Below are 24,850 nucleotides of genomic sequence, written 5' to 3'. Positions count from 1 at the left end.
GCATGCTATTTTTATTTACTAGGGTGAAAATACTGAACTGAGCACAACAATAATTCAGGCCAGCCCAGTTCCTCCACAGGAACATACAAAAGAAAATCTAGAAGACCGCTCACGTCAAAGAAATAGAAAAGAAGCAGTACTTAGTATTGATCAGAAACGAGAAGAAAATGGACTTGATCTTCACAGAAAACCTCATAATGTACTAGACCAAGAACTGGCCAATGAAGGTTTTCTGAAGAATGAAAAGCAGCTTCCATTTATTCCTTCAAATGTACCAGCAAATCATGAAGAGCTAGGCCATGTTAAATCAGCTTTGCCAAGTAAATTCTGCACCTTTCCGCCACTTTCTGTCAACGTTGATGCACACGAAGTGTGTCAGGATCAAACAAACAAAGCACAGAGACAAGGATTACCATCTCTGAATAGATTACCTGTCTATTCTGGATTAAACACCTGCTTGCCATGCAATCAAAACTCATCTGCTGAACAGTATGTTCATCTATCAACTGTTAAATCCCATGTCACTACCTCTGAGAGTCAAGCAATTTCTTCTTCTGTCCCAACCTTGCTTGCAACAACTCCATTTGCACAACAGCATCTGGGAACTGTACGACCTGCAGGAAATGCAGTTCTGTCTCAGTTTCATGGATGCAGCTCTGCAGGTTTTGGCCTTTCAGCAGGGCTTCCTTGTTCTGGTATCCCAGCAGGACATGTTGAGAATCCACTTACATTAGGAATTCCTTTAGGTCCAAATATAGATTCTGGCTTCTTGGGTGCAGCTTCACTTTATAATCCACACTGTACTTCATGGAATAATAATATCGTAAATGTAAAACCATGTACTGGACAAACTCTTGGAGCTGGCAGAAGTGAGTGGCAGCTCTCCAAGTCACCTGGTATTGGTAAGTGTGTTTTTTACAGTGTGTTTGAAATACAGCTGTGGACAGGAATGGTGATAGTGATGTTGCATGTGTTATAGTAAATAAAATTAAGATGGTACTAAGTGTAACTGCAGTTATTGTTTATGCAAAACCTATTGCTATTTTTCCTTGCTTAATGATGTTCTCTGAATTCAGTGTCTATTCTTACAGCTCCTCTAATGGTCTTAAAAAACATTTCTTATAATTTAGAAGAATTTCAGTATTCTTCAATATTAAGTAGTTCTGTGTTTGTGTAAAGGATCTTGAACTACCTTTCATAGAAGGAAGAGAAATCCTAGCTGCAATTCAAGCTAGGCAAGAGAAGTCATGCTCTTGAAACTCCATTTTTTAAATCTGGAAAGTAGAGGACATTTCTATTTCCAGCCTAACTTGGTTTTAGCAGTCAGTGAAGGCCAAAACTCATAAGAAGTTTGAGCCCCATGGACAATTGAATCTGTTTGCTGGTTATGAAGGGAAAGACAAGCTGCCAAGTGTCTTCTGTCCTTTTTGCTATTACTTGGTGTCTAGACTTATCACTCAACCCAAGGAACACAAATTACTATTTAATTTTAAAAACTCATTTTAACCTACAATCTTGTTAGTTGTTTTTTGCTATACTTTTTTTCTGGCTAATTTTTTCAGCGTAACTGCTTAGTGGGGTTGAGGATGTGAATCTGTGACAGTTTAGAGCTTGTTTTATTGATTGTTCCAAATCACTGATCTTGTTAGTTAGCATTTTAAAATAGTGAAATACTCCTTACCTATTTTTATACTAACAAGATTTTGTAATAGTAATATTCAAATTTTCTGATTTGGACTAGTACTGATGAAGTTGTGGCCACTGAGTGTTTTATAACAGGTTTATATGTACACTTTGTGGGTCTGTATGGAATGTGCCATTTCCATAAGTATTTATTTTTATTGCAGTGGAACTTTAAGGTGCAAATTGGAAATGATCAAAATTTCAAATTTCATACTTGTGGAAAAACATTCGTATGAGAACTGTAGGAGTCAAACATTTCCTTGCCATAATGAAGCATTTGTCAGATGAGTTCATAAACTTGGTGGCAGCCTGTGTGCTGATTTGTAACTAACAGGAGCATATTTTCTTCCAAAGGGCTTATAAAAGTACCAGAAGAACTGAAGTTCTCTAATGCCTGTTGTGTGGGAATTGCATCACAGACAGTTCTTAGCATTTATAATCCAAGTGACCGATGGTTGCAGGTCAACACTGGAATACTCAGTGTTTCAGTTAATGGGGAAAAGGTAAGAGATTTGTTTTTTTCCATAAAGCTGAATAATACTGTAATCTTACCAGATGTTGTATGTACAATTAAGGCCCTCTTTATACATCTGTGATTTTTTTTTTTTTCCCCCAGTTTTGTAGTTAACATCCACAAAAGCAATGCTACTTTCTTTATCCAGGTCACCTGACTTCCTCCAACAAGTAAGCTTTGTGAAGTAAATGCCACACGAAGTGATTGATCTGTAGAATTGTATTGTGTACATGAAGTGTGCAAGGTTTGAGTTTGAATTTTTCATGCCTGCCTTTGCGTATGCAAGAAAAGTCAGTTCTAGGCCAGAAAACATCCATGCTGAGGACTGTTACTGCTAAAACATTTTTGGCAGTTTGCTCCTCTTTTTCTTGAAATCGAGAGATCTTGGGTGATGGAGAATGAGAAGTATTTGGAGCAGGCTTCAAGCTAGATGGATTGTTCTGTGGGTTGTAGGCAGCTTGTAGGCCATGAATTGGCTGTCTTGCACTTCAATTTTGTTACATTCTATATACTTCTGTTATCATAGTAATTGCTCCAGAAGTAAAATATCTTGAGAACTTGAGAATGAGTTAGATTCGATCAGTCCATCAGAATGTTTTAATTTCTTTTATTGATGAATGCACTTAGTAGAGAAGAATATAACAGAACAAGCATAGGATACTCCGAGTTTGTGGCAGTTTGATACTTTGTATCTTGAGTTAGATGTTATTTCTGTTCTTAGTTTTTGGTAGACTGCTCTTTCTCTAGCTAATCTGTTGAAACGATGCAGTGTTGTCCACTGTTCAGTTCAGTTGTAGATTGTGTAAAGTATTGGTTTCTCTTTTTTAAAATATGGTTCTTGCTGTTTTTATTTGGTCCATATTACTGAGGAATAGCAGACAATGATTTGCTTTAAATATTGCAGCTTATAAATCTTAGAAATCCTGATCACATCCCTGAGGTATATTCTTCCAGCAGATGTATCATGTGTCTTTCCAGAGTATGGTTTTTAGTTTTGATCTTGTTTTCTCTACCTCTTTAAAGAACATCAAGTCACAATTCTGTGTGCTCATGTATATATATATGTGTGTGTATATGAGAATAAGGGTTTGTTGCATAATTTTTTAATCAACTTCATAGGGCTTTTATGCAGCTCCTGTAACCAGCAATTCTGTTGTATCAAGAGATGATTTTTAAATGAAATTACCTTACAGTTGTTCCCATGAATAAATATGTGCAATTGTTTGCACAGTGTGATTAAAACCAATTTTTTTACAGTCAACTCTGAGATATGCTGCTGTTCTTTCTCAAAAATCAGAGTTTTTACTTATTAATTTTCCCAGTGTAAATCTTTCACTAGATGGTAGAAAGAAACCTCAGCAATTTTCAGGCTGACGTCTCTGTTTAAATTAAAAGAAAAGGCCTGCAGTGAGCAGGATGCAAATGGGCCATGGAAATGAAGATGCATTAATTAAATGGAAGAAAAATATGTACAAAACGTCTGTGTTAAGTGGTGGTGCCAGATAAATGTGGTATTTGCAAAGAAAATTTCTTCTGGTGGAAGGCTTGTCTGAAAATAACAGGTATTTTGTTTTTCAGATGGATCCTATGAAATATCAATGTCTGGTTTTCAAGAACAAAACTATTGTAGGACCCTATTCTACCAACGACCTGAAAATACTTTTCTTACCTTCCCATCCGGGCATCTTCCAGTGTATCCTCAATGTTTCATCTTGGCCAGTTTCTGCAGATGCTGAGACAATTGTTCAGTCAGAAGCTTTGGCAAGCAGGGTAGTTCTGACAGCAGTTGCTGAAAATCCTAATTTAGAAGTAAGTTGCTGCTTATTGTGGGTCTTTCATTGTTGAAATTTTATTAATAATTTAATGATACTGGAAAATAATAGGATTTCAAAGTTGTTCCTCAAAGAAACTTAGAATTTCATATGTTTTGAGTGGGAATATGAGAAAATTTTTGAGAACCCTATTGCTATCTGGGAAATTCCAGCTGTGGAAAAGCAGCTAGCTGGAAATGGAGGCTTCTGTGTGGAAAGAATAAGTTAAAATGCATTACTTTTTCACTGTTAAAAGGCTGGGCAGAACCTTAATCATCTGATGTTTACTAGGTATCTGCTGTGTTGGATTGGGCATTTAATGTAACAAAAAGTATTTCTTTCCAATTGTAAGGGTTTCTTCTTTTTTTTTTTTTTTTAATCAAGTAGGCTTTGTCTTAGTTTCTTACTACCCCTAGCTTGTTTATGATTGTAGAGAATATTTTCTTATTTTGGACTAATTAAAAATTAAAAGTAATTCCATGTGTAAAGTGCTTTTGTCTTGTGTCTTATCAAGAACAACCATTAATAATGTGACATTAATAATTAAATCTGGCTTCATAAAGTTCTGCTTGTCCATACTCTTAAATCTAGAAAAAGGCTTAGCCACAGCTAACATTTTTTTTTCATTTATGGTGGTCTTTTAACTCGCTTTGGGCTAATTATATGTTTTGAAGTAATAAATGCACAGGAATGGATATAATTTTTAGTGCTTCTTCCATAAATTTTTATTTATTTTTAATTTTTTTTTATATGTAGTCCACTTTCCATGTTCTTCATAGTATATAGTTTAAACTTGTGTCATGTTCAAATAGAATTTGAACCCTGTGCTCAATCTCTGCATGTTGTTGCATTCTTGAGATTGGAAAAAGTATCAAATAAAAGCTGCATTTTACTGCAGATCATGACACTTAAGTGTTTTTAAGACAGTAAAAATTAACTGCCCCTTAGTTATTTTCTTAACATTTAACTTGCTGGAATGAGTTTGTAACTATCTAAAATTGACATTTCTTCCTTGTTAGCAATAATTATGGTTAAAACTTACTTTTAGTTTGAATTATCCAAAAGAACTTGATTGTGTGTTGGATTTTGGTGGGTAAGCATTGCACTAAGATTGACTTAATTGACTGAGGCAAAATGCATGGGAGAGAGACAATTGGCTATAACCCCTTCTACTATCAAAGAAAACATGATTCTTAGACTCCTACCCCTGGTAGGAGGTTTGTATTATATGTGGATATAGGTTAAGAGGATGAAATAGGTGAGTAACATTCTTTCCTGGTACTTTTGTAGGGTAGTGTGTTTTGAAGGTTTTCTTTTCTTCTAAGTTCTGCTTTGTTTTAAAACCAGGTGGAAACAGGAAAAGGAGATTGCCTGGATTTTGGTGACTTGCCTTTTGGCAGTTGGAAGGCTCTTCCCCTAAAACTTATCAACAAAACCCATGCTTTTATGCCAATTAGACTTATTATTAATGCAGTAAGTACGGTTATCTTATTTATGAGAGAGTTAACATCTTGTGATACTGAATTTTAATACCCAAACACTTTATGTTACTTATCATTAAGAAGTATATATTGGACACGAGATGTAATATTCCCTATAAATCCCAGGAAATAAATGATTTTTGCAGGGTAGTAATCTGATTCTGCTGTAATGGTACCAGCAAAAATGCTTCTGGGATACGTGTGTGGTGTTTTGTTTAATGTCTGTTGGTAACTTTTTATAGCTTACCCATGGGATTCCACCTCTGGTGCTTGCTTTGATAGCACAGAGCAGCAGATAGAAAAAGGGTTGTGTTGCCTAAACCTTCCCTTTGAGAAGCTGAGGAAGCTGGAGCTTCCCTTTTCTCTCTGAGAGGCTGAAGACATATTCCACTATTCAAATGGAACAGCTGACTGTTCAAACAAGCAGCCGAGGTTGCTGCTAGCAAGTTTAACATACTCCCTCTGCAGGAGCAAGAGCAGGACTCTTCTCTCTATCTCCTTTGTCTCCCACTAGGTCACAGCTTGTCTGAGAGGCTACAGTGTGGTACTCTGCATCTGTGCAATGCAGTTTTCACGTTTTTTGTTAGGCTGGACTGACCATTGATTTGTGCTGTGTGGAGAGCTGGCCTTATTTCCTTGTGCAGGGGAATAAGAAAGAGCTGGCCTTGTGTTAAGGTGGATCAGGTTGTCTTGGGGACTAGTGATGTTTGGTCTTGATCAGCCAAACTTCTTGAAGGCTTAAGTAACCAGACTCTGCTTGTCTGCTTTTGTTGCAAAAGGATTTCCCATTGTTTTTAGACGGTTTTCTGGATTATCATGTACTTATCAAAACTACAGACTGATTTTTGATATTTTTTTTCTGAACTACTTTGATCATTCAAAACTTGTCTTGTATTTCTCAACTTTGTCAGCATTGCTGTTAGTGACAATAAGATTTTTTTTTTTAACAGAATGCAGTAGCCTGGAGGTGCTTTACCTTTTCCAAGGAACCTGTTGATACTTCTAATGAAAAAATGGATGCAGTTTCTCAGACAGCAGCTCCATCAGTTTTAAATCATGTGATACATGCAAGCTATGATGGACAAGTGAGTAGTTTGTAGTTGGCTGATTCTTCTTTTTAATTGCTGTCTGAAATGACAGTGCTCAATATTTGAATTCACAATAATGATTTTTGGGCAGTGCACTTTTGCATGTTTAATTTTTGTGGGTGTTTTGTTTGTTTGTTCGTTTTCTCCTCTCAATAATTTTCTTCCTTCCATAAGGTGAGTTAACTAATTTATTTTTCAGGATCCTGAAGCTTTAACAGTTTGGGTTCTGTTCCATGCACCTAAGAAACAAATTTCTTGTTCAGGTAAAATAACTTGATTTTAATTTCAACTGAAACAGATTTGACTTTTAATGTGTACATGTGTTAGAATTGCAGGAACAGGCCAAACCATGTTTGCTTTGTGTCCACTAATATTTCAGGAATCATATTCAATTTTAGTAACTGTAGGAGGCAGGTTATCTCTGTCTTAATCCTTTTTATATTACCAGGGACATCTTTTACTTAAGGATGAAGTTGTACAAAGTTTGTACTGCAAGATGCCTGGAATTCGTGTTAACTCCTTTTACTGAGGAAATTAAACCATCACTTAAGAAGACATTGCATTAATTGCAAAATAGATAATAAATTTGAAGAAACCTTTGAATTGCTCTTGCTTCCTGAATAGAAAATAGTACATATATCAACTAGTTTGGCTGATGTGGCAGGATGGGTTTTTTTTGTTTGCATTAGCGACAATTTCAGTCACCTTTGACAAAAAGTCAAACTCTTAAATAAGGTCCTGTGAGACTTTATTTAAAAGAAGAAAAAAAATGTTGCAGGAGTAATGGGAGAGCTGCTGTTCTTATCACCACATGAATATGTTAAGATTGAAGAGTAGCTGAAGTGAGACATGCATCCATAGGAATGGCCTTTGCTGTTGGTAGACTTGCTTGCTATTGCTACTCATGAAATTGTTCCTAGATTCCTTGGGTCCAGCAGAGGAGTTCCTGGCAAGAGTGGACGTGGAAGTGGATAGTCCAGGACCTAGCACTGTGATTAAAAGTATTTCTCTCAGAGCAAGAGCTGGAACAGCAAGGATACATATTCCAAAAGACTTAGAGGTTTGCATGTATTTAGAAACTGTATTTCAAGAACAGTTTCTCTCTCCTAGCCTCCTACTTCTGTAATGTTTGGTTTTATTATGTATGTATATATACAAACATACACTTTCTTAAATTTTACAGAAAATACATCTGTCTACTAGTGTGGGTTCAACAGTCAAGCAGCAGCTGCCATTGGAAAATGCTGGAAACATTAGTGTACATTTGAAAGTTAAGGTAGGTTGGCTTTTCCCTCTTGTAATCATGACTTTTGTACTGTTCCTATTGTACTGAAGCTAGAGCTGAGCCTTGGGATTTTAGCTCAGCTCTGTGTTTTGACAAAAGCTTTACAAGTTAACGTAAAGGGAATGAAAGATGGCTAAGAGATTAGCTTACTTTTTTGGAAAAACCATATGGGTGTTCTTTTGCTCAACTTTGGTTTTATTTGTTATAACAAACATACCTTTATGATTTTTACTAAATTTTAACTAAAATATTTGTTACGTGTAGAAGTCGTGAAGCCTGTGCTGCACAGCAGGTATTAAGTAGCTGGTAGACTAAAGCCTGCTTAAGGCAAAGATGAATATTAGCATTGGGAAACATCTGTATTTTCTAGCAGAACTGCATTAGGTTTTAGTGTACATCTGCCTGCTCAAAGTGAGTTCTTTTCAGATATGCAGTGTCTTTACTTGACCTTTTTGGAAATCCATGGAAAATATGGTTCCAGACTGAAATATAAATAAACACATTTGAAACTTGCATTTCAAAGTCAACAGAAAGAGCAGTTGGTTTTATTTTACAAAAAGAGATTTGTTAGCCCATCATTTCCAGGATCAGAGGCTATGAAAATAGGATATATGCCCGCTATCACAAATGCCACCTTAAGTGATGGTACTGCGTGCTGATTGATAAAGTGTTTGAAGACTCCAGGTGTATTCAAATTGTCTGAACTGCAGGTACAACAGGTGCACAAACAAATTGTATTACATGTTGTAGAAGTACCTAGTCCCTTAAATAGGTAACTAACCCTCCCTTTTGCCCTTGGCTGCTTTCAGACATCAGATCAGGACAGCTGCTTTGCTGTTGAACCTGAAGACCTTTTCCTTTTACCCGGAAGAGGGCAAGTAGTGACTGTCCAGTTTTTTCCAAAAAGCACAACATCTACAGAAAGGTAACATAACTGATTCTGTGCTGCATGTATTAAACTGAACTACTTTTGACCTTTAGGTAATGAACAAATTAAAAATTTTACCCATACAAGAGACTTTGTTTTCAGTTGTTTTCATGACAGCTCTTATCCATTACAAAAGGGTTTTTGCTAAGGTTCACCTTTTCTGTAGATTATTTGTCTTTTCAGGTGTGTATAGCTGAATTAATAGGTAATATTTCCCATCAAGAAATATTCTAAGACTTGTTTAGTGTAAATAAATGGAGTAAGTCTCTGAGGCCGTCTCTATGGTAGTTATGTCTAAAGTACAACAAAATGTCAAAATACTCAGCTTCAGCAGCCCCTTCAGTTGCTTCCCTCTTTCTCTCTGCTGAGGCAAGGGAAATGTCATTTCTATTTTACATGTGAAAAAACTCAAGAATAGATCAAAATCATAAGTATTCATTTGTCTGCTGTAATCAGGTAGAAGTTTATTTTGTACAATGCTAATGAACATATTCCTTCCAGATGGAAGAAACATTCATGGTTTTGCTCATTAGGGCCTGTTGAACTTCATTCTGCAAAACAAACTTGATTGGTTCAAGTTACATTTAAGATGTCACGTGAGAGTTTTTGGCAATGACAGAGGTCTGACTCATTTCTCCAGAGCAGCCTTTCCTCTCTTGTTGCATGATTTCCAGTTTCTGCTGTGATAGAGCAAGAATGGAGAAAGGAGTATCTTTAAAATATGTTCAACTTCACTAGCTAGCTTAACCAGGGCTCCCCAGTGCATTTAAATTAACAATGAGAAGTTCTGTGCTAGTGACAGTATGATCCTATTGGATAGGTTGAATTTTTACAGGCTTGAGGTACTCAGGATTGGAAACTTTGTAGTGTACGTCAAAGTGCTGCCAAAAGCCTGATAAACTAATGGGCAGTAACAAGAGTCCATGTTCCCTGCTGATGGGATTCAGGGCTTTGTCAGCAGGCATCATAGGGATTCACTGACAGCTAGAATGGAGGTTCTTGAATTTTTTTCTTGACTTGAAGTCCGTCTGTGCTATAGGAAATTATTCAAATTTATTTAAAAGCTAGATTTCATTCCTTGGTGCTCCTGGATATTTCATACTTGTAAAAATTATATAGAGTTTCTCATGTCATTCAAAAATCATCTCTTTAAGCTACATACAGTCAGACTTAGTTTCTTTCTAAAATTTGTCTGTCAAAATAATTAGAAATTAGTATGGACAAAACATAGTTTGCTGAGCTGTAGCCTCTGAAATATTTATCTGAATCATTTCCAGAAGAAATACTTCAGAAGACTCTGTGAGGTACATGTGGCATGTGTATTTAGAGCCCACAAGATTTAAATGTAGGGCTATGCCTAAAGCTGGCCTTGATCATAAACTAAAAAGAAGTATTTGTATTCTTGCCTTAAGAAGGTAATTTTAAAAATGCCTGTAATATCTGTAATAAAATGCCTCTAAATATCTGTGATATTTTTTCAGTTATGTTTTTATTTCATCAGCTAATCTTGTTCTACTGTGGGATTTAAATTAATCTATTTATTTTTCAAGTATTTTGAAAATCCTTGTGCTGCCATCTGGGCCTCAGTTTGAAGTGATGATAAAAGGTGAGGTAGAATCCGGGAAAAACAGACCTGTATCTGCAGCTGCTGAGCGCTCTGACATTCCACCCATCCTCTCCAACAAGCAATTCATTGCCTGGGGAGCAGTATCACTTGGATCATCAGTGTAAGTATAAGCTGGACAGCCGTTCATATAGAATATCAAGTCAAGTATTTTATACTGCACTTATTTGAAGTAAAATTTTCTATTCACATTGATAATTCACAGTGATTTGTTCTATGCCTCAAATGAAAGAAGCAGAATATTACAATTATTTTTCTTGTGCAAGAAAGTTTTGAAAACAAACTGATCTTATTCGAGCTTTGTGTATTTTTGAGGACTCTTTTAGTTATGATTAGAATATCTGACTCTGTAAATTTAGTATGTCATGTAAGTAGAAATGAGGAGAAAAATATTTTTCAATTAAGTTGATAGAAAAATTCTTTTGGTTCTTTCAATGCCTGTCTCTTGCTAGAGATTAATTATGCATCCATTACAACAAGCAGAATCCAATCTGTAATGTAATTTGGCCATCTGAGTAGCATAAAATGTCAAACATCCCTTAATTGATTTGAATATTTCAGTGTTAAAACTTTCAGTGATGGAGAATCTGTTTTGCCCCTAATTATGAATTACTTTACCCTTCAGACTACTTCTTGTTCTCACTTTTTTAGTTTCAAGTTTACAGATTCAGTATTCTATACTTTAGTGAAACTGTTCCTAGTTGTCAGGATATTCTTTGCTTCTTTTATATGTAAAGTCTGCAAGTTTTGCAGATCTCTGACCTTGTAGTAATTATTACTTAAAGGACTAAGCCTCTGTTGGTTGATACTGAACTTTTTGAGGAATCTAATGATGTTCCTGGCGGTTTAAAATCAATCCATGTTTGTAGCCAAGAACTGTTTCTGATAGCTGCGTTTCTGTTTTCCTGGTTTGTTAAGGTAGTGTGCTTCTAGCAGTAGTGTTTGGGAATTGCTGCTTCTTTCCTGTATACTGTTATCTTTTTATTTTCGGCTTCTCCTGTAAAACAGTTTTAAGGAACCCTTGGTTTTAGGAAGCTGAAATTATTTCTGTAATTTTGTTTCAACAGAGCATAAAAGAGTGTCTGCCAGTGTTGGTGGAAAGAGGTTTTGCTCTCTCTGTCCTCTTTGATTCCAGCTACATGATCTGTTCTCCTATGTTGTAGCAATTTTAAGGCTTGTCAAATTCATCTGTCAATGTTTTGACTTGTTAAAATGACAAAGGCGCTTTCTTTTGCTGGAGATATTTCCTACCTCTGCTGAGGAAAGCTCTGAGTACCAGAAACCTGGTCAATGCTAGGATGTATCACAGAGGAAAAAAAATATTTTTCAGTCAACCTGATTCTGTCAAGTGACAGTAACTTTGTGTTGCTATTACATTCAGAAGTACAAGAAGAGGAAAGGTTATCCTGAACCTAGTTCTTTACAACTGCTCCAGTGAATCTGGGCCAGACTACTCACAAGACTAGGTTTCTGCATAATTAAGTGTCTCTGGATAATCTCATCATAACTGTGTCCTGAAGTGGGGATTTTTAAGGAGTTTTTGTATTGATGCAATTGCTGGTTTCTTTGAAAGTTCAGGCTGTAAGTACAGTACTTGAGCTTCGGGAAAGCTGTATTTTATTTTTTTAATATATATGTATGTTTGGGGATTGTTTTCCTATATGAATATTCTTCGTTGTGGTGTATAACAGTGTAGGGTGTGTAAGTTTGACAATACAGAAATAACTTTCTATTTAACATATTCTATTGTTCCAAGAGGTGTTTTTTTCCCATTAAATAACTCCAAAATTGATTGTCCCAGTTCCATTGTTTCCATGAATTAATAGATGCAGTTAATTTCTATTTGCTAGAAAATCTAACCAAACATATTTTTCAGACAGAAGAAGCTGGTTCTAAGAAATGACTCTCCATCTGAAACCCAGCATTTAAGATTGTTGATAAGAGGCCATGATCACGACTGCTTTCAGGTGTCTGTCATTGAAATTTCTCTTTAGTGTTTATTGCAGTTAGCAGGCTATATTTGTAATGAAAATGTTTTTGCCCTGAAGTGTTAGCAGGCTGTGTATTTGTTTTGAGACTGCCAAGATGAGTGTGGTAGCAGAGCTTAAGTGACACTGGCATCCTTGGGAGCCACTGAAATAAGAGTGCTGCAGCAAACTGGAGCTCAGTTTACAGCTCTCTAAGCTGCTCTATCACAACAGAGTTAGTACTTGCTGGAGAGATCCATTAGCGGCCCTTCTTGTAGGACAGAGGATAGACAAGGATAGAAAAACTGGAATTTGCCTTTAGGAATTACTATGGCTAATGAGTCTTTTTGTTATGTTACCTGCATTGACTTATATCCCCTTTTTCCCTCAAGTGTTCAGATTTTTTAATCTAAAATCTTATAGTGACAGAATTAATGTAGTGCTGGTAAAGTTCAGCCTTGACAGGTTGGAGATTGAGGACAAAAAAGTCTGTCTAAACTGAGAGGTATCAAAATGTTCCTTATGGGAATATAAAGTATCTTGGACTTTGTAGTTTTCATTGCATATTAAGCATTGCAATTTTAAATACGTCATTGTCAAAGAAGTTAATGGGGAATTTAAAGAAGTTAATTCTTCTTCCAAGTTTAGTAAGTCTTATTGCTATGTTTTTTTTCCTATTATAGTCTCTCAGTTCTGATGTCTGTTTTTATAGCTGCAGAGTATATTCGGGTCAGAAGAACGCTTAACCAGTAACTGGGAACTCAAAATGCGTCCCAAAGAGGATACCAACATATACCTGATGTTCACACCCACTCGAGTAACTTGCTGCTTTGCAAAGCTGGAAATCAAACATCTGGGGATTCGAACAAAGCCAGGAATTAAGTTTACTGTAAGGGTCCAAACATAGTTTCTAATAATTTTAAATGTACTTTTTTTCATGATTATTGAAAATCTAGCACTGAATAGCTGTTTCTATAAAAAATCTGAAAATTCAAGATACATATTATGGGTGTCTGCATACTTGTTAAAATCATATGGACATTAAATTTTATGCTTTGAACATTAGTATCAATTTTGCGTGCAATTCTTTCCTTTGTGGAAGACTAAATATTTTATGTACTATATTAAAAGTAGCCTAAGATTTTAACTCTAGAAGTGTTAAAAAATCTGAACTTGTTTTGTACTATAGGTAGGTCTTAAAAAAACTTGGAAGTAGAACTTGAAAATGATTGAGTAAATTTAGGCTTTTCTATTTCTTGCAAGGGCTTTTCAGTTCATATTTAACATTTTCATTTGTTTTTCTGTATTTCTATATAATTTACCACAGTTGTACATAAATGTTTTTTACTAAGAAGCTTTTTTCACTTGAAGTACTGATTTTTGGTGATGGGCCTTTTTTTCTCCTAGATACCGTTATCTGGATATGGAGGAACAAGCAATATAATTTTAGAAAATGTTAAGAAATTGTCAGATAGCTTCATGGTTACACTGGAAGGATCATTGTCTGCGAGATTACAGAAAGCTTCCTTCCACGTGAGAAACACAGGCTCCCGGGCTGCCTATGTTAAAGCACTGTGCCTGGGAAACCTTCAGACAAAAACAGTGATGGATCCTCAGGTTATGACAGTGTCTCCAGAGAAGTTTGTATTAAGAGAAGGAGCACATGAAGTAAGTACAGTGCTTTGTTCTGAGCAAATTTTATAAATTTAAATTAAATGTCATCAGTGAAAATGTCTGACTCATTCTTTATTAAAATCTCACCTAATTTTTATTTCCTGTTTGTATTGTAGTAATCTGTTGACTCATTCCAAACATTAATACAAACAATAAGATTTTTTTTTTCTCAGTATGTTATCTATTCATTTTATTAGGTGATTACTATAACATGGAATCCGATGGAAACGAATTTCCATCCAAGCATGTTGGTATCGACAGTATGTTTTTTTTGGGGAGATGAAGTTTCTAGGCAGCAGTATCGCAGGTAAGATGTGCTTTGCTATTGTAGCAGACAGATCTCTAATAAGAAGTTAAAGCTAGGGGTATGTGCTGCTGCAAGTTTTTTTGTAACATTTCCAAAATGAGCAAGAACAAACTAAAAGATGGCAATGATATATAGAGATCTATTAAGCCTTGCATCTGTAAGTTGTTGATTGGGGGTTTGTTCATTTATGTCTTTGCTTACATAGTGTAGCTACAATCCTAGTTAAGGATTTTATTCTATTTTAAATTTCTTAAATTCAAGTGTGTTGGATTTTGGGGAAATGTTTTCTTTTGTTCTATCAAAAGAGATCTGTGTTCTCTAATGTGTATGTTAAATTTTTAAAGGCTCATGAAAAGAATAGTACTGATATACAGGAGTATTACGTTTCAAACAATGTCTTTGCTGAATTCTGTTGACAAAGAATGTGTTTAAGTAAATGTGTGTATCAGAAAAATAACATCCACGTTATCTCATGACACCCTAAGGAAACTTGTTGAAAATACCTTGCTGATCTTAAATACTGGCCATGTTATTCTACATTTCAGTTTGTATAACTCAAATGCACAGAAATTGCATGCTCTGCTTCCAGTGGCATAAATGGCACTTGTGACTTGGGCTGTCTGTGGGGTATAGTGTAACGCAGAATGTAAAGATTAGGTAGAGCACTAAAGTGCTGATGATCATAATTCAGTGCAAAACTTCGAAGCAGCATAATTTCATTATTGCTTTTAAATGTCATTGCCTGACAATGTGTGGAAGTCATTGTGTATATTCTTATCCAAATGAAGTGTTAAATGCAGCTGAATTTAATTGCATGACTTTGAATAAAAAGCTCATGGGAATAGCTGAGTTCCTGACCTTGATAAGAAACTGGCTTATTTTAGATTTAGAAGATACTTGTTCCTGATTTTTGGTATTAATTGTTTTGTGTGAGGCAAAGCTCACTTTCTTGGAATCCTCCTTAAAGGGTTGAAGTACTTAGGGAACATTTTTGGTCTACAGATCAACAGAAAACCCATCTAGAAGCTCAATACAACTACATAGGTATTATTGGAAACTGTTAAAATTCAGATTCTGGATGTTGTTATATATGCAAAATTACTTGTTGATTTTATTAGTCATCAGGCTGGCATATTATTCTTCAAAATAGTGATCTAGCTGGTTGTTTCTTGGTGGGAGAGTCTCTGAAATCTCCCTTGAAAGCTTGAAAGAGACATGTATGTCTTACAATGACTGAATTTTCTGAGCCAGTCCAACCCCATTCTGTAATTGTGCACTAGAATGAGAACATGATTTGGGACTTAAAGGCAGGACTGTGAAATGAGTACTCTGCCTCATCTGCCAACTGGTGCCCCAAGTTCCTTACTCCAAAATTACATATAGTTTGCAGCTTGGTAAGTAGCTTAGACTGAGAGTTAGTAGTGCTCAGGTATTCTTTCCTCCTTCATGGCTCTGACCTTATCTGAGTGCCAGATTTCCTTTTGCTGACCTGTAGCTTCCCATTTTTCCCAGCACTATTTATATCCCTGTGCCTCCCAGTCTTTTCTATTCTGTTGGCAGTTATGCTCCTTGGCTCTGTGTTCCTGCTGTTGGCTGGCACCTGCTGCCACTCTGACATTGACTAGTCAATTTTTCCTCCCAAAAGGCTTTCACTTGTAACCAAAATAGCATTCTCCTGCTTCCTGTGGTGATTGAAACATCACTCAGAAGCCTGATGTACTTATCAGAAATCTAGGTAGGTGTGACTGACAGCAGAGAAAAAGTGTGGAAAGACAAACATATGGTAACCATTATTTCAGTGTTTCCTTTTACTCTGCAGCAATAGAGCAGGTATTTCTTTAACAATTTTAAGACTGTGAAAAGACTTCAGTTTTAATTGATTGCTTCTAGATTTAAGTTTGATGTAGTCAAGAAATGATGAAGTGAAAATTATGCTAGATTCTTACAATTCTTATCAATCTTTTAAATTTGTTGTTTCTAGTACTTTGTTTAATTTAATGACTCCTGTTTATTTCTAACAGAGCTGTGATGTATAAACCTGAGGTAGAAAAACGCATAATCCCAGAAAACAACTTACTGAGAAATGCTGTATTTGATGAAGAATTTCAAGGGGAGCAGCTTGTGACAGAAGGTAAGACTGACTTCTTAAAAGAAAAATATAATACATGTTTTCATGTGGCAAATGTGCTTTTGGCTTGAATCCTAGTTACTTTTTCACCATTTTTTTAATGTAGTAGAAAAGTTCTGAATTTGGACAGTTGTATTGGGCAAAGCTTTGTTGTATTTTCTTTCCCCAGTCCAGCTGAGGAGGAGTGTGAAAGAACGGCTTTGGTGGGCACCTGGCATCAGCCAGGGTCAGCCCATCACAACAGAATTTGCCTTTTTTCATTCAGTATCTATTTCTTTAGATGATTTTCTGTACTTTTCTCCTGGCAGCTTGAGACTCCAGTCTGTAAATATTATAGCATTAAAAATGCTGGGTTTATTTGGAAAGTATTTGTCTTTTTAACTATTGAGAAAGATTCAGTTTGTTGTGCATAGATATATTTGAAAATTGAGAGGCAGGCAATATGACTGACACCAAAATATATATTTATTTTCCTTCCTAAATTTAATAGCTTTTTCTTCTGCTTGTTAGTAAGGAATGCATTAATAAGAATATAATATATTGTAAAGGGTTCCTTAAAGCACCCCCCCCAACTGTTCAATCCCATAAGTGTCATGAACAAATTTGCTGTCAAACCCTATTCTTGATCTAGTTATATTCACATATAGAATAAGTTACTCTTGTAAGACTACTATACCTGAAGAAATGTGGTCTGTTTCTTTCTCTATGAATTGTGTATTGTCTTTACTTGGAAAAGTAAAGTTTTTTATTTTATCAGTCATTTTAGTTGGGTTGAAATCCTAGTGAACATTAGATACTTGGGTTCTGGAGTATCCTTTGAAGTTGTTAAGCCAGTATTAGAGAAAAGAGTAAAACTCTAATTTGGCATAGAATCAAATTAGTATATAGCATTTGTATAAAGGTGGAAACTATATGATAATATTTTTATATTTATTTTTTATATGTAACATCTTTTAGATCTTCTAATAAAAAGTTTTAAATTGGTATGTATTCAGATTTATAAATTGTATTTGATGTTAGTGTTGAGCTATGCCTTATAACTAAACTTGCAGGAAGTACTTTGGGAGGATTTCTTAGCTGATGGATTATTAACTAGGACTATGTCTTATATCTCTGTGGTGTAATTTCTGAGTATTAAAGATTTTTTTTTACTAGAATTGCTCTATTACTCTCATTTTTAGTGTGTGATTTCCCACGAGGGACAAATGATATCCATCTTTTCTATGCAAATATGCAAAAGGTTCTCCTTTCTGTGGTTGGATATTCCACTTGTGATCAGGATGGCTTTCAGCAGTCTCCTGGACCCCATTTGGAATTGGACAGGTACTGGAACCATAATAAGTAATTATATGTATGTAATTATGTTTTTTTCTCGTGAGGGTGTTTAGACTTTGGAACAGGTTGCTCAGAGTGGCTGTGAAGTTTTTATCTCTGAAGAAATTAAAAACCTGGCTGGTCAATGTCCTGAATAACCTGCTGTAGCTGACTCTCCTTTGTGCAGAGGTGTTGGACTGGGTGATCTCCACAAGTCCTTCCTGATTTCCAGAATATGTTGTGTAGCATGCTGTGAAACTCAACTTGCCTTGCCTTATTTCTCTATCCAGTACTTGTTTTCTCTGTGTATGTTTTATTCCAATTATTTTATATTATTATCTTCTGAAGATAATTGAGTTTCTCTTATTCTAAATGGTACCTTGCAAACATTCTGTGGAAAAGCTGATCCTGATATAGGTGCTGGATTGTTTTTTACTTAATGGAGGATTGAATTAAATTGAGGGCCCATATAAAAAGTATTGTACTTTAGTAATAAAATTTTGAGAAAACTAAGAGTAGGCTATAATAATTACTCATGAGATTTTTTATTGCTTTTGTTTAATGCAATATTATTTTCAGGTCTGAGAACTTTGTCAGACATACTGCTGCAACTTTGGATGTTCTTCCTGTTAAAGGACCTCAGGGTACCTTTTCTACAAAAGCTAAAGATCTGTTTCAGAATAAATCAGATGCTCAACAGACTTGGGCCGTTACACCTGAGTATTTGAGGGCCCATATAAAAAGTATTGTACTTTAGTAATAAAATTTTGAGAAAACTAAGAGTAGGCTATAATAATTACTCATGAGATTTTTTATTGCTTTTGTTTAATGCAATATTATTTTCAGGTCTGAGAACTTTGTCAGACATACTGCTGCAACTTTGGATGTTCTTCCTGTTAAAGGACCTCAGGGTACCTTTTCTACAAAAGCTAAAGATCTGTTTCAGAATAAATCAGATGCTCAACAGACTTGGGCCGTTACACCTGAGTATTTGACTTTGACATCTCCTTCTATTGGTAAGTATTTTTTGAAGTTAATGAAATAGCCATTTCAGTATTAAGATAACTGTATAACTGCATAAGATGTTTGTAAGTGTGGGTTGGCCAGTAATCTTCATGCAGACTTGATTAGAACACAGTTTTGGATAAATTATCAGGGATAATGTGCCCCGTGTATACATACAGAATGCACTGCATACCTATGAAGATTTTAAAGTAATGTGAAGGTAAAATTAGGGCAGAAAATACTTTATTTTTATTGGTGCATCTCTGTATCATGGGCATTTTTGTGAATTTTTGTATGTGTTAGCTTTTTTTTTTTGTGTTACAGGTGAAACAGCAGATACCAGACGTGTACAAATTCTCAACAATTCCAACAGAACGTTGACATTTGAGCTTTCATGGCCAGCTCACTGCCTTACTATAACCCCACAACATGGAGCTGTTGAACCAGAGTTAGTGTATTTCCATAAGTTCCTTTATGTGTGAAAGTGTGGTGAGGTTTTGGGAGAATATTTTTAGTTTAAGTGTGTAATTAATTTCAGAGTTTTAGTTGGTTTTTAGTACTTTACTTGAGTTTGCTTAGACTGTACCCTGAAACTATTTTAGTTCCAGGGTATAGAATTTTTGTCAACTTAGATGCAAATATAGCTTTTTTTAGGACCTTTTCCTTTTATAGTTGTGTATAATAGGAATGTTTTTCTGTCACATGTATAATCACCTCGATGCCAGGAAATTTCTGTGCCTGGAAGTACTATTATTATTGCATAATTTTCAGGGAGCTGAATGGCCAGTGAAGCTGAAGCTTTAGAAATCTCTTTTCACAGTAGTTTTTTGTTTAAAACGTAGCTGTACATTTAAAAACAACAAACACTTCCTCCCTTCCCACAACCAAGAAACAACCCCCAAAATAACAATTCCTATAGAAGGCTTCTCTTCTGGGGACTTCATGTTTTCTTAGGCAATATGCTGATATTTCTCACAACTTGATTTTGGGATATTTTTTTATTTTATTTTGAGAAAACTGAGTTTTGCCATTCAACCTTTGGCTCCTCAGTATCTGTAGGTATGAAAATAATGGCAAGCCAGTGTCAGCTTGCCCATACCTTAATTAGCATTTTTTGGAAAAGTAGTCATAACATCACTGTATATGTATATGAGACTTTTCATACATGGCAGCAAAGACTTCCACAATTTATGCTTGAAAGGTCTGCTCACCTCTCCCTTCTGAATTTCTGGTGTTTTTTTAAGGCTCAGTTCAGAACAGCTTTAAGATCCTGTTATTAAACTATTCTCATCTTATTAAAAAAATGTCTCCAACCAAAAAAATAGGTTTTGCTTTCAGAATTGTATTTCAGTAGTTACTTTAACTTTTTTTTTTTTTTTTCATGTTTTCCAAACATACTTTCTCTTCAGTCCTGCCTCGCCGATTGCATTTTAAGGACTTAATTTCATATTCATGTAGATGTAAATTTCTGGGAAACTTTCACCAGTAGTAAGAACAAAATAGAATTCCATGGAAGGGCTGCCACTCATTGCAGATTCAATCAGTGCCAAAAAAAGTAGTCTCAAAAAGCAGTAACAATGAACAACTTTCCAGTGACTGTGAAAGTAAGGACATACTGAGTATCTCATACCCTAAATTCAGGATTGTCTGGATGATTTCTTAAAAAGAGGATATTGAAGGCCTTCTGCATGCAATTTTCTTGCAGTGTAGAATTTTAAAATGTGTTCACTGGAAAAGAGTGGGCAGAATCCTCACATTTTGGGTCCAAGTAAGTAGTTTGGATCAAGAACAGAGGTCTGCAAGTAGGAAGCAGACCCGTGGGAACAGCTGACTTAAGCACAGCAAGCTACACTTGCCCAGTTTTCTATTTTTCATGACCATCTCCTTACAGTGCCAAGGGCAGTCAACCTGTCAGCACAGGAGCCAGCCAGAATATTTTATACTCTGCACTGTGATGGCTGAAGCCTGCAGAATTCTTAAACTGAGTTACGCCATGAGAAGAGGTGATCTGATTTCTCAGTAATGATGAAAAAAGATCCTGGGATCATGGCCATTAAAGCTTAATATATCACATATCTGAATACCTTAAATTTGAAGATGCTCTGTAGAGCATCTTCACCTATCTGCTATCTTAAAAGTGCATCTTTTTTTGGGTGGGCTGGTGATAAATGTTGTAGATACTGATTCTAGTACAAGAATCATGCTAGTTTTTTTGTTTTTTTTTTTTAGGGGTAGTACACTAATTCTGGTGAGTCCTAATCCATCACTTGCCACAAGGCCCACGTTAATTCCTTGGAGTGGCCTAATCTATATCCATTGTGATAATGGACTAAAGGTATGTCGTTTACTTGAGACTTCAGATTGCAGCTTTTTATTTTACTTTGTCAGTTCCAATAAAGTTGCTAAAACCTTTTAGATTTGAGTCAGCAGCTCTGTCAACTTCCATTATTCTTTTTAAAGTTCTCAGAGAACTAAAAGGAAAAGTATGATGCCATTTTGTAAACTGAGATTTTTAGTTCATTCATCTCTGAATAAATACTATGATGTGAACACTAACTGAATTTCCAACAATATTGTACCCACCACTGCCTTATGCATAATTTTCTAAAATACTAAATATATATATGTAGATAGGCACACATAAAATTAGTCTATATTGTACTGTGAAATAAGAGAAGTTAAAAGAGATTATTGGACAAGTCACCATAGCTTCTTTTGAGGTCCCTTAAGGTAAAATTGACCTTCTGGATGACAGGTCTGTGATAAAGAATGTCTAGAACAGGTTCTGCCTCCTCATGGATTTTAATCCAAGACATTTCCCTAGTTAAGTTGAGGCATAGAAATAAATTTTATTAAGCCAGCAGTTTTTCTTTTTTCTGTGTAAGAGCAGAAGGACTCCCTGGTAATCTCTCCTAAAGAGACTTTTTTTCTTATTTTTACATTCAGTGTGTGTTTTGGGTTATTTTTAACAATGCATGGAGAGAGAAATAGACATTGAAACAATAAAACCGTATCTACTTTCCTTTTGCATGGAGGGAAGTGTGAGATATGATACAGAATTGGAAACTGCCTTCAAAAAACCCCAACAAACAGGGACATTGTTGAGATGGAAATAATGACTGCACATAGTTAACTATGCTATGTTCTACAATATGAGAAAAGAATTTAAGAAACCTACTGGGACAAGTATAGAGAGTGTAGCAAAACCCATAAAATTATAAGAAATCTGGTAGTTTATAATGCTTTTGTCATTTATTTGCTACCTCTCCAAATCAACAAAAGTATGCTAAGATTTTACTAGCATTAACTGAAACTTTTAAAATTCCTAACTATGTAGTAGAAGTGAACACAAAGCTCCTTCTGAATGAGGCAGCTCTGTTTCTATTATCTGCAACAGAGAATGTTGTAGAAATTGTCAGTTAAACTACTTGAAATTATTATTCCTGTTGAATTAAAATGCCTAGAGAGCAAAATTTCAGTGAATGTTCATTTTCTCCTAAATTAACCTTGTCCTAGAATCTTTCAACTTTTGAGGCTAGAGAAGACCCGGTGATTTAATATGAGAGCTTTCCTCTGTTGAAATGTAAAGCTGAACATAAGCTCTTGCAGCTCAAGGAGATAGAGCTGAATTGTTTGACTTGTTAATATATCAATATTCACTGTTTAAAACTTTGCTTTTCTCCAAATGATGCAAAAGTTTATTAAAGTCCTTATTCAAGAGGCTGTTGCACAGACCGTGTCTGGATCAGACTTTCCATGTAGAAGATGTGATATAATTACTCCACAATCTGAAAATCCCACTGTTGATGTGCCAAAGCCTCTCCCCAGCCTCCCTCTAATAGAAATGGAGATAAAGAACAAAAACATTGTTTTCCCTAAAACAAGACCTGGTCAAAGCTCAGGTAAGAGGAATTTAGTTATTAATTATAGAGGAAAAAGTTATTAATTATAGCATGTGGTGTATCTTGGGTTCAGAGGCTTTGTTTACTGTATTGCATATTTGGGAATTTGAGTGCCTTCACTTTGGTTTTGTTCTCTTAGTCGAGTAAGTATGAATGACCAGTTCCCCACTTCTGCCTTAAGTTTGAAATGCTCTTCCTTTTTTTTCCCCCTTTTTTTTCTTTTTTTTTTTTTTTTTTTTTTTTTTTTTTTTTTTTTTTGTTTTGTTTTGTTTTGTTTTGTTTTGTTTTAGTTCTCCTTATACAGTATGGTCACACCTTTTTTTCCACAAGATAGGTTTGCATACAGGCAAATCAGTTGCTGGGTTTTTAAGCCACTAGGATGAATGCAGCTACACCGTACCTGGAAAAGAGAGTATTAAAAGGCTACTGTGTCTACTTGAAACCTTTTGGCTCAATGCACCTTTGCAGTAGATCCATTCTCATCTGCCCTTATGCCTATAAGACATGTGACCAATCTGTCTTTGGCAGGGAAATAAATGCTCTTCCTAATAGGAGTATCAGCTATAAGGCTGGCTGTCCTTGTCATGGTACATAGTGATCGAGGAGGACAGTGTAGGTAATGGAGGCTGAAATGCTTGGTCTGTACCTTTAATTCCAGTAATGTTTAAAATTCTCAAAGTAACTCTATGGAACTCTCATTCTGTTATCTAGATACCAGGTTTTTTTGTAGTACTTACTTTTTTTAGGTAAAGGTTTTTTTAATGATCCACTGACATTTTTTTTTTCCAGCAGACTTGAGGACTTTCAAGGCTTAATTTATCAATTATATCTGCGTTTTTTTGCTAAAATTATGGAAGGATTCTAATATATTACTTTTGATGTTTATAGATTTCCTATATACTGTATGTCTGCAGCTAAACTTTTTAAAGTGCTATTCCAGACTAAGATTATCTTGTCCTATTAATTCTTGCCAAGAGACATGAATTTATATGTATGCTGAGTAACAAAATAGATTTTTTTGGTACAAATTTATTTGGTCCCAGACTGGAATACTCTGTGTTTTATCTCTGAATGATCAAATAATGTCTTGGGAAGGAGTTGGATATCTTTTGGGGTTTTTTTGGTCGAGTCTAAATTTCTTGTGTATAAGCTTTTACAAATTTTATGACAGTGTGCTTTGTTTGAGTCTGCTCTTGAGATTTGTTACAATGAAAACTGTTTCCACTAAACTTGTGTTCATCTAGAAGTATGGTTTCTGCTTAACTCTTTACACCAGGGATACTTGAACAAGGATGTTTAGTATACTGGTCTGTATTTCTCTTTTAGAGAATTACCTGGAAATGGAGAATAAAGGGAATGAAAATCTGAAGTGGATATTGTCATCTTTTGCACCACCCTATATTAAAGTGAGTGAATGCTTATGTTGGGAGTTTTGTGCAAATCCCTGGGTTTTATTTTAACTTCTTTCTCTCTGCTGCCTCTTAAGAAAGAATATATATTTGAGCATGACCTCAGTTAGAAAGGTTTTATTTACTTCTGTCGCTGTCAGGGAAATGTTTTGCTCCTTTTATTCATCCCTAATGTGCTCCCTGACTGTGAATCAATCAGTGCTCTGTGGTACAGTTTTTGCTTCACATAATGCTTTACAGAGTTTGCTTGTGCTCATATAGAATCATCATCCAGATTGCATTAAGTAATCAAGCATAAATGAAAGATAGGTGTCTCTTTTTGGCTCCAGAATGCCAGACTTGTCTTGTTCCAGACTTGTGCTGCTGAAATTGCACTGTATATGGTATCTCTGTAGAAATTTGAGTTAGGTCAAGGATATTTTTATTACATTGCTGTTACCTGTGCCTAGCTGTTGATATTTGTAAATGCTTCCCTATTTTTTTATAGTCTCAAAAAGATGTGATGATTTTTGATTTTATGCTAGAATTATTATTATGGTCCGTTGTTGTGAAATGATGAAAAATGGTTATGTAGCACTCTTGCCAGTACCCCATGGGATTGAGTGTGGCATATTCCAGCCAGTGCACCACCTCTGAACTGTAAGTCAGTAGTTGTAGTGACTGACCACAATTATTTAATAAGGTAGTTTCAATCTTTATTAATTTGCTTTTAGGGAGTCAATATCAATTG

General features: G+C 35.4%; 1 protein-coding gene across 2 annotated transcripts in view; it reads left to right on the top strand.

The window, feature by feature from the left end:
• CEP192 (centrosomal protein 192) overlaps nt 1-24,850 on the top strand; it is a 56,217-nt gene that overhangs the window by 19,203 nt on the left and 12,164 nt on the right. The window contains exons 17-37 of one of the 2 annotated variants that reach the window (XM_088172810.1): nt 23-902; nt 2,038-2,186; nt 3,776-4,006; nt 5,356-5,481; nt 6,440-6,574; nt 6,777-6,840; nt 7,498-7,637; nt 7,761-7,853; nt 8,672-8,787; nt 10,341-10,517; nt 12,291-12,381; nt 13,094-13,270; nt 13,789-14,049; nt 14,253-14,362; nt 16,384-16,493; nt 17,672-17,813; nt 18,651-18,820; nt 19,134-19,257; nt 21,039-21,144; nt 22,507-22,711; nt 24,038-24,117. In XM_088172810.1, the coding sequence (XP_088028936.1) occupies nt 23-902; nt 2,038-2,186; nt 3,776-4,006; nt 5,356-5,481; nt 6,440-6,574; nt 6,777-6,840; nt 7,498-7,637; nt 7,761-7,853; nt 8,672-8,787; nt 10,341-10,517; nt 12,291-12,381; nt 13,094-13,270; nt 13,789-14,049; nt 14,253-14,362; nt 16,384-16,493; nt 17,672-17,813; nt 18,651-18,820; nt 19,134-19,257; nt 21,039-21,144; nt 22,507-22,711; nt 24,038-24,117 (3,687 nt within the window). Of the gene's footprint in view, nt 1-22; nt 903-2,037; nt 2,187-3,775; nt 4,007-5,355; nt 5,482-6,439; nt 6,575-6,776; nt 6,841-7,497; nt 7,638-7,760; nt 7,854-8,671; nt 8,788-10,340; nt 10,518-12,290; nt 12,382-13,093; nt 13,271-13,788; nt 14,050-14,252; nt 14,363-16,383; nt 16,494-17,671; nt 17,814-18,383; nt 18,577-18,650; nt 18,821-19,133; nt 19,258-21,038; nt 21,145-22,506; nt 22,712-24,037; nt 24,118-24,850 lie in introns of those variants that run through there. The other variant, XM_014870871.2, reaches the window with a different exon arrangement.

The sequence above is a fragment of the Sturnus vulgaris genome, chromosome 1 (genome assembly GCF_052056855.1).
Source record: "Sturnus vulgaris isolate bStuVul1 chromosome 1, bStuVul1.hap1, whole genome shotgun sequence".
Classification (NCBI taxonomy): domain Eukaryota; kingdom Metazoa; phylum Chordata; class Aves; order Passeriformes; family Sturnidae; genus Sturnus; species Sturnus vulgaris.
The sequence above is the reverse complement of the archived record's forward strand: the minus strand, read 5'-3'. Positions and strand labels throughout refer to the sequence as shown.